Raw genomic sequence first — 14,333 nt, forward strand, 5'->3', positions numbered from 1 at the left:
TGCTCCCGTGGCGGCGTAGGAGCCCCCAGGGAGTATCTTGGGGTGCTGGGTGAGGAGCAGGAGAGCCCCAGGGAGTTTGTGAGGACACTGCACTTGGAGATGCCATGGGATGCCCGTGGCAGTCCCAGACCTCTGGAGCGCTGGGGGGATGCTGCCTCTCCCCAGAGGGTATTTGACCCTCATTGCCTTCCTGACCCTCCAAGACGTGCTGGAGGGTGAAGTCCCTCTGCAGTAGTTACACGACAGCTCTGAAATGTGCACTCGATTATCACGGAGCCATGGGAAATGCATGGCCTGTCAGCAGACAAACCCTTCCCACAGCCATCCCAAGGCCCCAGTCCCAGCCTCCCGGGATCCCGGCTGAGCCCCAGCAAACCTCCCTACCCCCTGCACTGCAATGACACTCAGCTGGGGCAAGGGATTCAGCCTAAGCCACCTATTCCCCCTCCTGCCAGAAAAGTAGTCTTGATCCTATGCTGATGATGCCCACAGTGCTCTGGACGGTGTTGGTCAAGAGCCACCCGTAAGGAAACAATTATGGCTCAGCACTCCAGCAGCCGGCTGGAATTTCTCTCCATAAACCCAGTCCCTCAGAGCAGAAAGAGGCTGCTCAGTAGCAATGAGCTCGGCAGGAGTGAGGCAGAGCCCACCCAGCCCACACTGACAGTGACCCAGGGGTCCAGCAATGGGTAACCCCCAGCACCCCGAGAAACCGGCCGGCTTGAGAAGCCACTGCTCACACATCCTGAAGGGCTGGCTGTTAAAATTAACCCGCCGTGACTGGGTCTGGAAAGCCCTTTCCCGGGAATGACAGGAATGTCTTTATCCTGGCCAAAGCAGCGCAGGTATGGGGCTGTTTGGGGAACCCACTGCCAGAGACAGTCTTCCCTGTAAACAGGCCAGAAGCCATAAAAACTCCATTAATTCCTCCAATCCCCCTTTTCCTGGGATCAAGTGAGGGCCTGAAACATAAAGGGGATGCAACGGTGTCCCCAAAACCACAGCAGCCTGGCACATGCTGGGGTCCCTGGGTGCCACAGGACAGGATGAAGGCAACACTGGCGGCTGCTCAGAGCCAGGAAAATGCCTGTCACTGGGCTGCGGTTTCGTGACCGTGGCCTGGAAGAATTTCAGTGGTGTTTTTTTTTTCCTGCTGGGAAGAAGAGCAGGCGGAGAAGTCTTGCTTGCTGGCAAGCCAACGTGGCAGGGCTGGGCCAGCCCAGGGCACAGGGTCAAGCAAGATGCTTCATGCCATCCCCTGCCCTTGCTGGATTTTTGGCTTCACTTGGGAACAAAACTATGATGGGAAGCCCAGCAACAAAGAATGGGCTGTTCTGCATTGCTTGTTTATTTTATCACGGGGAGCTTAATGCAGGAACAAGGAATGGAGTCTGGGGTTAGGTCCACTGGTCCCTGTGTCCCCCCGGTGCTGGCTGGGAGTTGAAACTGTGCAGTTCCCCCTGCCAAGAGCCGGGGACTCAGAGAGGATGTGTGAATGCAGGGAGGGGGCCGAGTGTCAGGCACAGGAGTGTCTCCCCGAGTGAGATGCCACTGGTCACCTCCAGCAGGGCCTCGGAACCAGAGGGTGGGAGTCAGGGTGGTGAGATGTGGCTGGCAGCCCTGCGTGCTTGTTTTCCAGGGCGGAAGGCCAGGGGTTGCTCCCGTCTTCCCTTCCCCTCCTCCGGTGCTGCTGGCAGCAGGCTGGGCGCTCAGCTGACTGTCACGGGGAAGGCATTAGCAAAGCAAAGGGGAGTTTCCTCGCCCCATTGCAAGAGAAGACGAGGTGCTTTACCTTGGCCCTTTCCTCGGGCAACCCTTCCCCATGTTCCCCCAGCACCCACAGGAGAGGCTGGGCACAGCCTGAGGGTCCCCCCTCGTCCACACGCACAGTGGGGGGGAAAACCAGCCCTGTGTTGAGTGCTTGCCCATCTCCATTAAACCCACCAGATCCTCTGGTGGCCAGCAACTGGTGTGCCTGTTCCCTGGTCTGTGTCCCCTGGTCCCTGCCCCAGCAACTGTGCACACCCACGGCGGCCGCGGGGGTGCTCAGAGGACCACCCGCCGGTCCAGCTGCTCTGCCCGCCCGGCTCGCTGGTGCCTTGCTTCCAGGTGCTTGTTTTGGACCTTCTCAAAGTGCTGCAGCAGCTCTGTGTAGTCGATGTTGGAGGCTGCTGTCCTCTTGAAGCCAGTGCTGGGCTTGGTGTTGTCCCTGCAGGGTGGGAAGAGAGCGTGAGGGTGCAAAGGGGATGGGGATGTTTGGTACTGTGAGCATCCAGCACTGGCAGCAGCACCAAAAGCTTGTCCTGAAGAAGCTGAGCTCAGCAAATCCTACTCATACTGGTTCCTCATAAAATACCCCCCTGAAGACATATTTTCTTCCTTCAAAGGTGTGAGACAGCCGAATACAAGGGAGAGGACAAGGGAAATCTGCATCTTGGCCCCACATGGGAGGTTTAATTCCTTTGACACATACTCCCCTTTATCCCAACCCACTGCAGTCAAAAGCAGTGAGATAAGGATGCCAGGGCCATGTGCCTCAGTTTCCATGTCTGGTTTTTTTTTTTTTTTTTTGAGGAAGCAAAAAACATCCAGTGACAGCAGGAATGAGCATTCATGGCTGGGGCCTCCAAATCCAGGCTCCCTAGGGTTCCAGCCATGAATACTCATCCCTCTGCTGTCCCCGTGCAAGGAAGGAGGAGACACCAGCCATAGGATGCCCATGGGAAGATGGCAGGCAGCTCTGGTGGCTCTGGTATGTCCCTGGGGAGGGGGCAGCTGGGACTGGCCAGTTATGAAAGCCGGCTTCGGTGTTTGAAGGAATGTAGGTCAGAGTTAATCAGATGCTCAGGCCGTCTGACAGCTCGAAAAACCCCCACTGCCAGGGTTAGTGGGGAGAAAAAAGGAGGGGGAAGCACATGCAGCCCCCTCTCTGCCCCCCCAATTAAATATCAGTGCTGGGTTGTGGGTAGGAGTTCAGCGCCGGAGGCCATGAGGGATAAAAGCCATTCCAGGGAAGCAGTTAAAAGCCAAGGAGCGACAACAGCAGCAGGGGGTTAATTCAGAAACCTGCCCATCTTGGGCTCTTTTTGTTCCCAGGGCTTCACCAAGGCAAAGCCAGCTTTATCATCAAGCCCCCCCACTACTCATTAGCCAAGGGTTGGAAAGCAAATCCCAGTGGCAGTACCCCTGGGCAGGGAGCATGAGGATCTCAGCTGGTCCCCAGGGAGATGCTGCCCTTGCACATCTCATGGATCCCCAAAGGCCAGGAGTGAGAATGGTGCAGCCATCCAGAGGCATTAGCAGGGTGCCAGGCTCCTTTTGGGTGCTGTGAAGGCTGTCCAGGCTGCAGGGGGGATGCTCTGGGAGCCCCCCCCAGCTGCTGGAGTCTTTCTCCATAAACCTCCTTCCCAGCTCTGCTCGTTTCCATAGCGACCCCACAAGTGAAATTTTCCATCCCGGATGCCAAATGCCTGTGGATGAGGCACAGCCCTCCCAGGGTTACCAAATATAGACACAAAAAACCCCCCGAGCCAACACTCTCGGCCATGGGGACAAGGAGCAGCCACGGCCGCAGTGGAGCTGGGGGGAGAAAGCCAGAGCATGGGGCTGAGCCTGGGCTTGGGGCTGAGCCTGGAATGACAGGGATGCTCAGCTGTGGGGGAACAGCTGATCCAGCCCTGATGCTGATGCCGGTCCATCCCCCAGCACTTACGTGGTCTGCATGAGCTCGGGGTTGGGCACGCACTGGAGGCGGTGGGAGAGGAGCTCGAAGGCGCTGCTCTGGGGCAGCAGCATCAGCAGGCCATAGAGAGCCTTGATCAGGTAGGGGTTGTTCTTCACATCCAGCAGCTGCAGGCGGAGATCTGGAAAAGGACAGAAGAGGATGGGAAGGCAGGGAAAACGCATTTCATCTCCAGCTGCAATAGCAGGTTCCTCCCACCCCCTCTGATAGTCCTGGAGAGGCTCTAAGCCTCTGCCAGCCAACCAAGGGGCAGCTGGTGGCACCCTCTCCCCCTTCATTAACCTATCCATCTTGGTGTCCTACATTGTCTGGAAGCCCCTCCACTGACCAGCCCCCCTGGGGGCAACTGGCTCCCCAGTCTGCCACTTCTGATACCACTCACCCCTAAGACTGTTCATGCTGTCTGCCAGAGAACACACATGGAACACAGGATTGCTCCTCAGCTTCTGTAGATTTAGCAGAAATACCCACCCTGGAGCATCCCATCCTGAGGGCTGGGTGACACCCTCCTGGGGACACTCTGGAGCAGAAGGAATCCCCTCTGCTTGGTTCTGAGGGTTACTTAGGCCCCAATTCTGTTCAGTAGAGGCAAAACCACCTTCTGGCTCCACCCTTGCTGTGCTCATGGCAGAAGAGTCTTCTGGAGCCCTAAAGCACAACTGAAGGGGCAGCCCAGGAGATGGGTAAGGTCTGTGTCTCAGCATCTCACCTCCTGGTTGTCACTTGTACCTCTGGTGTCTCCCAGTGAAGGGAGCCATCACTGAGGATGCCACTTTATTGGGAACATGTCTGTCCCCTACCCTGAGATGTGCTGACTAAGGTGAGTGGGCTGGGGAATCCTCAATGAATAATTTTGGGGCATGCAAAACTACCATAGACATGTGGGTGCCTAACACATTGGGACAGTCATTCTGGGGATATGGGATAGGGTCTACAGGAGGCAACATGACTGAGGGTCTCTACTGCCCAGCTGCTCTAAAACTCTTCCCTTCAATTTTCCCCAGTATTGCCCTGGACCTACATAGGTGCACCAAAGTCCTTTCTGGGACATTTCCCAACAACGTCAGTGCCCTGCTACACCTTCGATGAGAAGCCCAGCAAATTGACATTATGAGAAATCCCTCCACAGCCACAGGTCACCCTGTCACATCCCCTGCCACCATCCTGGCTCCAACTGTCACACCCGAGCCCCTGGTCAGGCACTGCTGCATTACTCAATGGGGGACCCACATGGCTCGATACTGAAGAAAACACCAGCTAGTTTTTTAGGGCTCAAATCTTCATTTCTAGAAAAAAAACCCCTTTTTTCTTACTAAGGGCCCCAGCAGCACCCACAATGCGACCCTGTGCATCTGAGGTTGGCACAGAGGGTTCCCTCCATCTGACCCCCTCCTTGTGCACCCCTGGAGATGCTCAGTGTGATCCAGGCCCCCTCCCCCCATCCCTTCCCTCACCCCTTTTGTTGGATGACAGTGCTGCTCGCTCCTTTAACCTATATCTGGGGGGGCAAGGCTGCCCCCCCGTGCTGCCAGCGTGCCCTTTTCCCGGCGGGCAGCTCCAGTGCTGGGCAAACCTCCCGGCAAGAAGTCTCATAACTTCTGCTCTATTTATTCGTGCGGCGGCTGCCGCCCGCAATGGAAGGCGCGGGGAGGGGGAGCACCGCGCGCCGCCCCTTCCCCACCCGGGGATTCCTCCTTACATGTGAATATGGGGCACTCGATGAGCTGCACCAGCTTGTCCACCTCAGTGAGGAAATCCACGGTGACCTCCAGATCCCCGCTGGATGTGGCTGTTAAGGACGTTACCTTGGGAAAAGGTGGCCGGGCAGCAGCAGATGGCTGGTGCGGGTGATGCTTGGTGCGGACCACGGCTTTGCCAAAGCTTCCCTGCATCCACAGCTCCCGTGAGATGCGAGCGGGCAGGGAACAGGCAGGGCTCGCACGCAGGCAGGGCTGAAAGGTCTGTGGGGTGGCCAAGGGATGACAGAGGCAGACAGATGAGCAGGCAGGTAGAGGGGAAGAGGCAGGCTGCCCAAAAAGCTGAGAGCAGGCAGGAAGAGTGCTCAAGGGAGGACACTTGCTTTTACCCTCCCTGCCCATGGGGATGGTGCGTCTCCCAGAAAGAATGCCGGTGTGCACTGGGAAAGGAAGTTGAGCGTGTTATTGAGCTTCTTCGTTTGGAAAACTACTCAGGGAGGCTTGGGGTTTGCTGGCACATGAAAATAATCATTCTGCTGCAGGCAGATGGTGAGCTCATCAGGGATTGTGCCGTGCTGGGCACTGCCTGCTCCTCACCAGGCCAGGAGGCCAAAACCTTCATCTTCCTGGGAGGAAGAGGATGTTGAGGAACCTCCCCTCCTGGTCAAGGGAAGGTCAAGGCTCAGACAGTGCATGCCTCCCTCTCTTTTCACCACAAAGAAAGGGATGACACCAGGGGAAGGGAGCTGGCACATTCCCAGCACAGGCTGCCCTGCCCTGGTAATGATGGGCTGCAGGCAGGAGGCTGGGCTGGCCTGCGGGGTGACCTTGGTTGCCGCAGAGGGACCAAGGGCCAACTCAGGCCCCACCCTGGCAGAAAATCCCCAAAGGATACAATTTTTGGATGAGGTCGTAGGCATGCTTATAGTTCTGGGTAAGGAAGCAGAGGGACACAGTTGTCACGGGGTTGTGACACCAGGACCGGTACAGGCAGCAGAAGAGGTTACGGCTTTCCTGGGGAAAGAGAGAACCATTGGGGTTTGGTTACCACTGGGAACATGGACATGGCATGGAGAGCCCCAAGTACTCAACACCAACCCACCAGGCTGGCAAGAGCCACCAAAACACAGAGGGACATTTCTGGACCCTACAAGTCCACCTGGCACTGGCATAAGCCTCAGCCTCAAGGACATGGAGATCAGGTGTGCTTTGGGGTGACAAGCATGACAAGGTGCCCCTCAGGGCTGCTGCATCCACCACAGGATGAGGGGCTGGAGGATGATGCTGTCCCACCCAAGGGAACACCCCTGCATCACTGGTTTTCAGCAGGAGAAGGAGGAGGAGAAATCTTCCTCCTCTCCTTCCTTGAATGTCACTGGTGCTGGTGGCAGCTGCTCACCAAATCCTGTGGGCATGTTCCTGGGAGGGACAATTGAAGGACTGCAGGACTGTTCCTCCTGCTGTCACCTGTCCCATGGCCTGTGAGGGGGCAGACGGAGGGAGGCAGCAGCTGCTTGAGGGCTCAGTAAGCCTATTCCCATTTCAGGGAGAAAAGCAAGAGTTGGGAAAAGTTGGGCACATCCTCTAAGCCCATCCTCAGCTCCTGAAGGGTGGATGAATAAAGAAGCTGCCCGAGCTCCAATCCTGGGACCTACCAGGCAGGGACTGAGCAGCAAGACATACTCCCAGGTGGCTTCCAGGTCCCCACCACCCCCCATTATGTCTCCTCCAGCTGCTCCTGCTGCCCATACCGGGGTCTTCAGGTCCTTTAGTTGGTTTCTCAGCTGGAAGAGCTCAGAAGATGTCAGCAGGATGGTATTGAGGGTGTGGACCATGGTAGAGGCGAATTTGAGGTCCTCCTCCCTAAGCAGTATATCTGCCATGGAGTGAAAGATGTTCTCTGCATTCAGAAGTAGACAAAGCTGCCTGTGTATCAGAGAGGAGAGAAATCAGGGGGGAAAGATGGTTAATGATCACAATCAAGACTCTGATGTGAGCCCACTTCTCTAGAGAGGACCAGGGAGGAGATCTGGGTGCACCAGAGGTTGGGTGAGTGTGGTGGCACCAGAAGGGGGACACTGTGGGGCAATACCAGGCTCTGCATTTGGAGGATGCAGTTATTCACACCAAGACAAGAATAAAAAACCACAGCTGGGCTAAGACATGCCCCTGGTCCTACTACTTTGGATTCCCCTGATCATATTGCTTTGGGACGTTTATGGGACCCACTGCTATGGCTCGTGCCACTTCAATCCTTCCCATGACCTCCCTCAGCAGGTTTTGGTGTCACTTTCCAGCCTGACCAGAGTAGTGAGTGTGCAGCAGCACCATTCAGATGGCATGTGATGGCCCAGTCAGACCAGCATCCTACTGACACTGGGGAACATCCCAGTGAGTGTGGCCAGTGGGGTGAAGCAATTCCTCCTAGCATTGTGCAACCCAGCAGCCCTGGAGCCAGAGGCTGCTCTTTGAACTCCTCCATGCTCCAGCTGCCATGAGATCCAGTGCTGAGTGGCTGCAAAGATCCAGCTGGTGAAGCTGGAAGATGTCTCTGCTCCACTGGATATCCTGAAGACACACTGTTACATCCTGCCAGCAGTGCACTCCCCAAAACAGTATAACCAGCACTGCGGCCCACGCTGATCTGCCTGGCTGGGTCACAGCAGGAATGTCCTGCTTAACAAACTTTGAGGCATTCCCAAGATTTTCAACATTTTTTAGTCCAGAAACAAAAAAAAACCCACCAGATTTTTTTTTCTCCCACATTTGTTTGGATTTGGCATTTCCTGTTTTTCTCCAGGCTCCTGCCTTCCTTCTTTGTCTGAGGACACCTGAAATGCTGCCCAGTGCCAGCTCAGATCCCCACTATGGGGATTGGAGAGACACAGGGAAGCCCACCTGGCTCACCAGCATCCTAGCTTCTCTTAAAACTGGGATGCTCCCTGGGTCATGACATTTCCCCATGGCCTGATAGGGAACCCTGGAACCAAGGCATCCCCTAGAGCAACTCTGCTTTCCCCCAGCTCCTACCAAGTACAGTTAAACCAGATAATCTTAGCTGGATTCAGATTTCCCCCTGGAGGCATCTCTGAGAAGATTAAGAGGCAAAACAAGGAGCAATTGCTTGGGCTGCTGGGTAGGAGGTGTTCACTAGCTGCCTGGTTTGGCCAGGAGGTAGGAGGTGCACCTGAACCTCCCCTGTCTGAAAGTCATGTTTTCACCTCCTGGGGTAAGGAGGAGCAAGGATGTGAGTTTCCAGCCCCTGTTCCTGTGAGGACAGACCAGAGGAAGATTACTTGGCCGTAGTTAGACTCCAAAGAACATACTCTAAACCCTGGTGGTTTAAGGACGCAGGAGGAGAATGAAGAAGCAGATCTTCCCTCCTCAGCACGGAGAGGAAGAAACCCCCCATCTTCCTCCCACCTCTTCGTCCTGCCAAATAATCCCTTCCCTCCTCACCCAGGCCTGGCTGCTCTCCATCGGCAGCTCCCGCATCCCGCGTGGCTGCTGCCGGACAATGAGATGCTCTGTGCGGGATTTTATGTAACCCAACCCGGCGATCGCCCTGGACCCCGCTAAAATGGAACGGGCTGTGATAAATAAGCTCATTTATCCCAATTATTCTTACGTAACCGGCTGCATTCATGGGGATGAAAACGCTTCCCTGATTTCTCGCTGCTTGGACGCGGGCTGGCTGGAGGAGGGAGAGCGGTGGGAAAGTGAGGCATGGAGGGAGGAAAGGGGAAGGCAGAGGCTTTTAGTCCAGCCTGATGGAGCCAAAAGCAAATCAATAGCTCAGCATTGCAGGCAGGATCCAGTCACTGCCAGCTGCAGCAAAGCAAGCCCAGCCTGGGCAGAACCAAGCCCAGCCCAGGAGTAAGGTGGCTCCATGCTACCCTTCTCCAGCAAGGAGGGGATAACTGGATGCCCCATCCTTGCCAGGCTTCCTCCAGCAGCCGTTCTGGGAACTTGAACCATGAAGTGGGATGGTTTCATGTGCCCAAAGAAGGAATGGGTTCTCCAGGGACAGACACTGGGATAGTTTCAGTCTCAACAGTGAAATGGTCAGTGTGCCAGTACAGCTGGGACTGGCTGCAATGCTCATGGCTGGTGAGGAGCTGGTGTTTTACACCTTCCAGGCAAGAAGACTATATATAGCAAGACCTTTAAGAAGAGAAACAGTGCCTGGGAGCACTGAGGGCAATCCAGTGACCTCCAAGGCTCCCCCATGACAAAAAGGATACCTTTCAGGTTCTCCCTCCACTGGTCCTCCACGGAAAAGGAAGGGTCTCCCTTTCCATAAATAGGAGCTCTGCCATTTGGCTGGTGAACGCTGTGCTCGCAGAGCAAGGGGCTGAATGTGAGCTGCTTTTTAATTTCAGGCCTGGTTTTGATTAGTGGGGAAGAGTTGGGATTCTCCCCCCTCCTTTCAGTGGCATTGGGGAACTGGAAACTGTTGGGGTGTTAGAGAAGTAGCTGTGTAGAGACTGTCCCTCTGCTTCAAAGCCATGTCACCTCATGGGGATTCTGTCCCGCCCTTCCAGCTGCTCCCAGGTTCTCTGAGATCCACCATCAGAATGAGTTTGCCAGTGCACAGCATCCTCCTATGGCAGTGGCAGAGACATCAAACTCCCCTCCATGAAATCCCTTGGTCGGCATATCCCAAAAGCAGTCTCCAAAGGAGGGAACAACTGGCTGGTCCTGCAGCTGTTGGCCTCCGTGACAGGAGCCAGCAGCTGAGGCCAACTACCAGCACCAGGCGGCTGCTGGTGGGGTGGGAGGGTCCCCAGGAGCCCATTCCCTGGGAGGCTTTGATGGCATGAGGGGAACGCCAGGCTGGCTGGGAGGAGGCAGGGAAAGGGGCTAAACAGAGGACAGGTGGCCTCAACTGAGATGCTGGTGGAGTGGCTGTGGAAAGGGAACAGGGCAGAGGGGACAGAGGGTGGGAGCCATACCTCTTATATGTACACACCATAAATATATCCTGGATACATACATCCTATAAATATGTGTGTGTGTATATATATATATATATATATACATACAGCCCTTAAATATACATATCTCCCCATATATACATAATGTGATGATGGAAGGAACCAGCTAATCCCCCTGAAGCATCATTCCAGCAAGATGCCTCGCCCTAGAGCTCTCCCTGCATCCCTGTGGGTGATGTGCATCCTCTTGCCCATTGGGACGCAGAGAGTCCCCAAGGATTTTCTGGCATGGAGGAAGAGGGCAAGAAGTGTCCCCAGGGAGGCAGGAGCTGCAGAGCATCATGACACATACTGGTTATATTACACAGCCGGCAGCGCAGGCACATGGCGATAATGAAATGTGGTATTCAGGCCATTAAAATTTAACTCCTTAAATTAAAAGGGTTATTCAAGCCTTTCCAATGGAGCCAAGGAATGTGGCTGCAGGCAGATGGGAGGCAGCATCCACCTGCAGCGCGAAGATGGGGGACACCTCCCAAGGGACCCAGCAAAGGCCAAACGCCCTCCCAAAGACCACCTCCAGCCCCTGCTGCAGTCACAGGACTCTGCCTGCCCCCTTGCCTAAAGGACTCCTTGACAACATGAGGCTGGCCAAGAGAAGAGCCACAGAGGTCACCACAAGCTCTGCGTGCCCATGTCACCCTGGGGTCCCATGTGTCTCTGATGTAGCAGCCACCTAATTGCCAGCACAGCAATGTCAATCACAATGAATTCCCATCATGCAAATGGTTGCTGGGGTGGGATGAAGTATGGGAACAAGCGGAATAAGGATCGTACAGGGGCAGGGAGCTGCTGCAGGGCAGCATGCTGGAGCCCAGAGCACGCTGGCGAGATGGGGTGGCTTTAGAGCCACATCTCCAATTAAGGACAAGCCCCGGCATCCCTCCCAGCCCTCTTGCTTTGACAACTCGATGCCTGGAAACCAGCTAATCTAAACATCATCATTTCAGGGAGCTGTCAGAGTTCCCGTCCTGCCTGCTCGTCCCTTTAACCACTTCAGCCCCGTCCCCTGCCCCGAGCCACCATGCAGGAACAGGGTGGTGGAGGCTCAGGCCATACCAATGCTTGCTTGCTTGAAGAGGGTGAGCATTTGTTTTTCCCTAAAATCTAAAAAAAGTAAGATGAGATCCAGTCCCACTGCAGAACCATCTCCTCCTCTGGGATCTGTGGGGTGCCTGGGGGGAAACACTGGTCCTGTCCCATTGCCTGGCCATGCTGAGCACCATCCCGCTGTGTTCAATTAAGCAGGTGCTTCTTCATTAAGCACCAGTGATTTGCTTTATTAGCTCTGGGCTAATAGACACGGGGCCCCAGCAGGGAGAGGATCATGTCTCGTCCCACTTCCAGCAACTGGGACAGAGCCTGAGCTGTGGAAGGAGCTGGCTGAGACCTGGGAGTGATGCTCTGAGGGGTTCTGCTCCACTTTTCTGCTCATGGGTCTCAAAACAACTTCCACAGCTGTGAGGAGGGCAGGGCCCCTCCATACTTCCTCCCAACCCTCCTCTTCCTCTGCTCCCTTCCTCTCTCCTCCCAAAGGCTTTCCCCCACCCTTCCTCCACACCCCAAGCTCCCCAGCAGATGCCCTGGCTTAACCCACCTAACCAGGGAATCCACTGACTCTGTGATACCCACTGCCCTTCCCCACTCCCTGGAATTCTCCTGCCAGGAAAAGCAGCATCCCCAGCCTGGCCCAGCAGCTGGGATCCTTTAGGAATTTGCAGAGGAAGCATAGATAAAATTAGGATGGGAAGAGGAGGAGAAGAGAGCAAATGCAGAAGGCAGGAGGATGTCACTGTCCCATCCTTTCCCTCCGTATCAGCAAAGAAAATCCCAGTCCTCCATTTTAATCCCCCCCTTTCCTGAATCCAGGCTCCAGAGCTGCTCCTCCGGGCAAGGGAAACCATGGCAACTCCAGCAGCTCCTGCTTTACAAAATTCATAGCATTTTATGTAAGGGATTTTGAAGGGTTGTGATGTTTAGGAGCAGGGGAGCTCCTTCTGCAGGAGGCAGGTCTGGGGAAGAGAAAGACCCTCATCAGCTTTGGTTTCTTGGAATAGTTATCAAGCTCCCAGGGGAGACTCGGTGAAAGCTGCAGACCAGTGAAGTGCATATCCTAGGAAGAGATGTGTGGATTCTGGGAAGGAGATGTGTAGATCTCAGAAAGCCAGAGGAGACAAGCCCTGCGATGCCTTCACTTGAAAAGGGAAAGGTGCAGAGTGTTTCACTGCAAACAAGAAAACCCTCCCACGGAGCGTCTGCTTGGCAGCAGCCGTCAGTGTGACAAGTGCCGGAGGAGCCGCGGTGCCAGCTCAGTGCTGGGCTGTGGCTGCCTCAGCGTCAGGAGCTCCCCAGGGATCCCTGGGGAACCCCAGAGCAACTGAGACAGATGCCTGAGAGGAAAACACCACAAATGTACATTAGTATTTCAGGCCAGCTTCAACTGGTGAAATAGCATCTCGATCCTGCAGAGCCTCAGCCCATGGCTTCTGCTCCTCCTGATGCTTCCCCTGGACATCAGGCCACCGGGAGGTCCCTGTCCTGGCTGGCAGGACAGCTTCCCCACTGCCCACTAAAGCTGATAGTCCAGCCTGAAACTGAACACATTCACCTTGACTCGTGATAAGCCCAGCCTTGTTCTGACCTTGGACATGCCTGGAGAACAGTGCCCTTCAACAAGATCACCTTGAGTTCTCCAAGCAGATATTCAACACTTCTGGACATTTTTATGATCAATTACATACCCACAAATCTACCAAACTGGAGAGGGAAACAGGGCTGTAGCAAGGAGAAGGAAGAGTAATATCCTTTGTAACGGGCCAGAAGCTAAAAGACAACTAAATCTGGAAACCTGATGGTCCAGTCAGCCCAAGGTATGGCCCAACCTTTAGGATAGCACTGATAAATGTGACAGCTCCTCCAAGGTGAATCCCACTAGACAGACAACCAGCACCAGTCTCCAGCTGCTCAAGCTGGTGTGTGCCAGGAGTTTCCTTGAGGAAACTATAGTGACTTATGGATAAAGCTATCCTGCCCACAGAATTCTAGAATGGTTTGGCTTGGAAGGGACCTTAAAAGCGATCTCATTGCAACCCCCCTGCCATGGGCAAGGACACCTTTCAGTAGATCAGATTGTTCCAAGCCCCATCCAACCTGGCCTTGAGCACCTTCACTGATGATTCACTGACGACTTGCAAAGCTTATGAAATCCTGTAGAAACATCTGAGCATCTACAAAAGGCTCACTTAAAAAACAGGCAACCCCCCTTCCAAATCCTCCAGGGAAGCAAAAAAAAATCACCTCCCCAAAGCACTTCTTTTCCAACTTTTAAACTCAGTGACTCGATGGCAAAATGGACAGCAAATTCAAATCTTGCCCTGGGCTCTTGGGGCTTCAAGCCCCAGACAGGAGGCAGCAGCAGCATTAGAGCATGTGCCTGGCTCCAGCCACTACCCCAGCTGAGAGGAACAACTCATGTTCAACTGAGCCCTCCAGACACTGTTCCCAGAGGGGCACTTACACCAGGCACTGATGTTTTCAAGCAAGCTCTGTTTGAAAGGGGAGGAAGGGTAGGGGCTGGCTTGGGAGTGGGGGAGAACAGTAGAGCAGCAGCAGATCCTTCCTTCGAGACGTCCGCTTCCCTTTCAGGCTGACAGCTGTGGCCTAATTTTCAAGAAAACTGACAAGCGCCTTATTTCTCTCCCTATAATTTCTCATCACTGCAAATAAAGTAGGTTAAAGGAATGGGTACAAAGCTGTAGCAACAGGAGCTGGGAGAGGCCGATCCTGTTCAGGGCGTTCACAGCTTGTACAGACATGGGAGCTGCGGTCCTTGCTCACCCATCCCCATCACTTTGCTTTAAGATGAAGAAATATAAGTTTTGTTCCTAAAAGCATGGC

General features: G+C 54.7%; 1 protein-coding gene across 1 annotated transcript in view; it reads right to left on the reverse strand.

The window, feature by feature from the left end:
• Nucleotides 1–1,335: 1,335 nt before the first annotated feature.
• VAC14 (VAC14 component of PIKFYVE complex) overlaps nt 1,336–14,333 on the reverse strand; it is a 59,189-nt gene continuing 46,191 nt past the window's right edge. The window contains exons 15-19 of the mRNA XM_083870173.1: nt 7,191–7,365; nt 6,335–6,453; nt 5,442–5,521; nt 3,713–3,863; nt 1,336–2,209 (exon numbers count right to left, since the gene is read on the reverse strand). Of these exons, the coding sequence (XP_083726299.1) occupies nt 2,047–2,209; nt 3,713–3,863; nt 5,442–5,521; nt 6,335–6,453; nt 7,191–7,365 (688 nt within the window). The 3' untranslated portion in view covers nt 1,336–2,046. The remainder of the gene's footprint in view (nt 2,210–3,712; nt 3,864–5,441; nt 5,522–6,334; nt 6,454–7,190; nt 7,366–14,333) is intronic.

Source organism: Zosterops lateralis (genome assembly GCF_965231275.1).
Source record: "Zosterops lateralis genome assembly, chromosome: 12".
NCBI lineage: Eukaryota > Metazoa > Chordata > Aves > Passeriformes > Zosteropidae > Zosterops > Zosterops lateralis.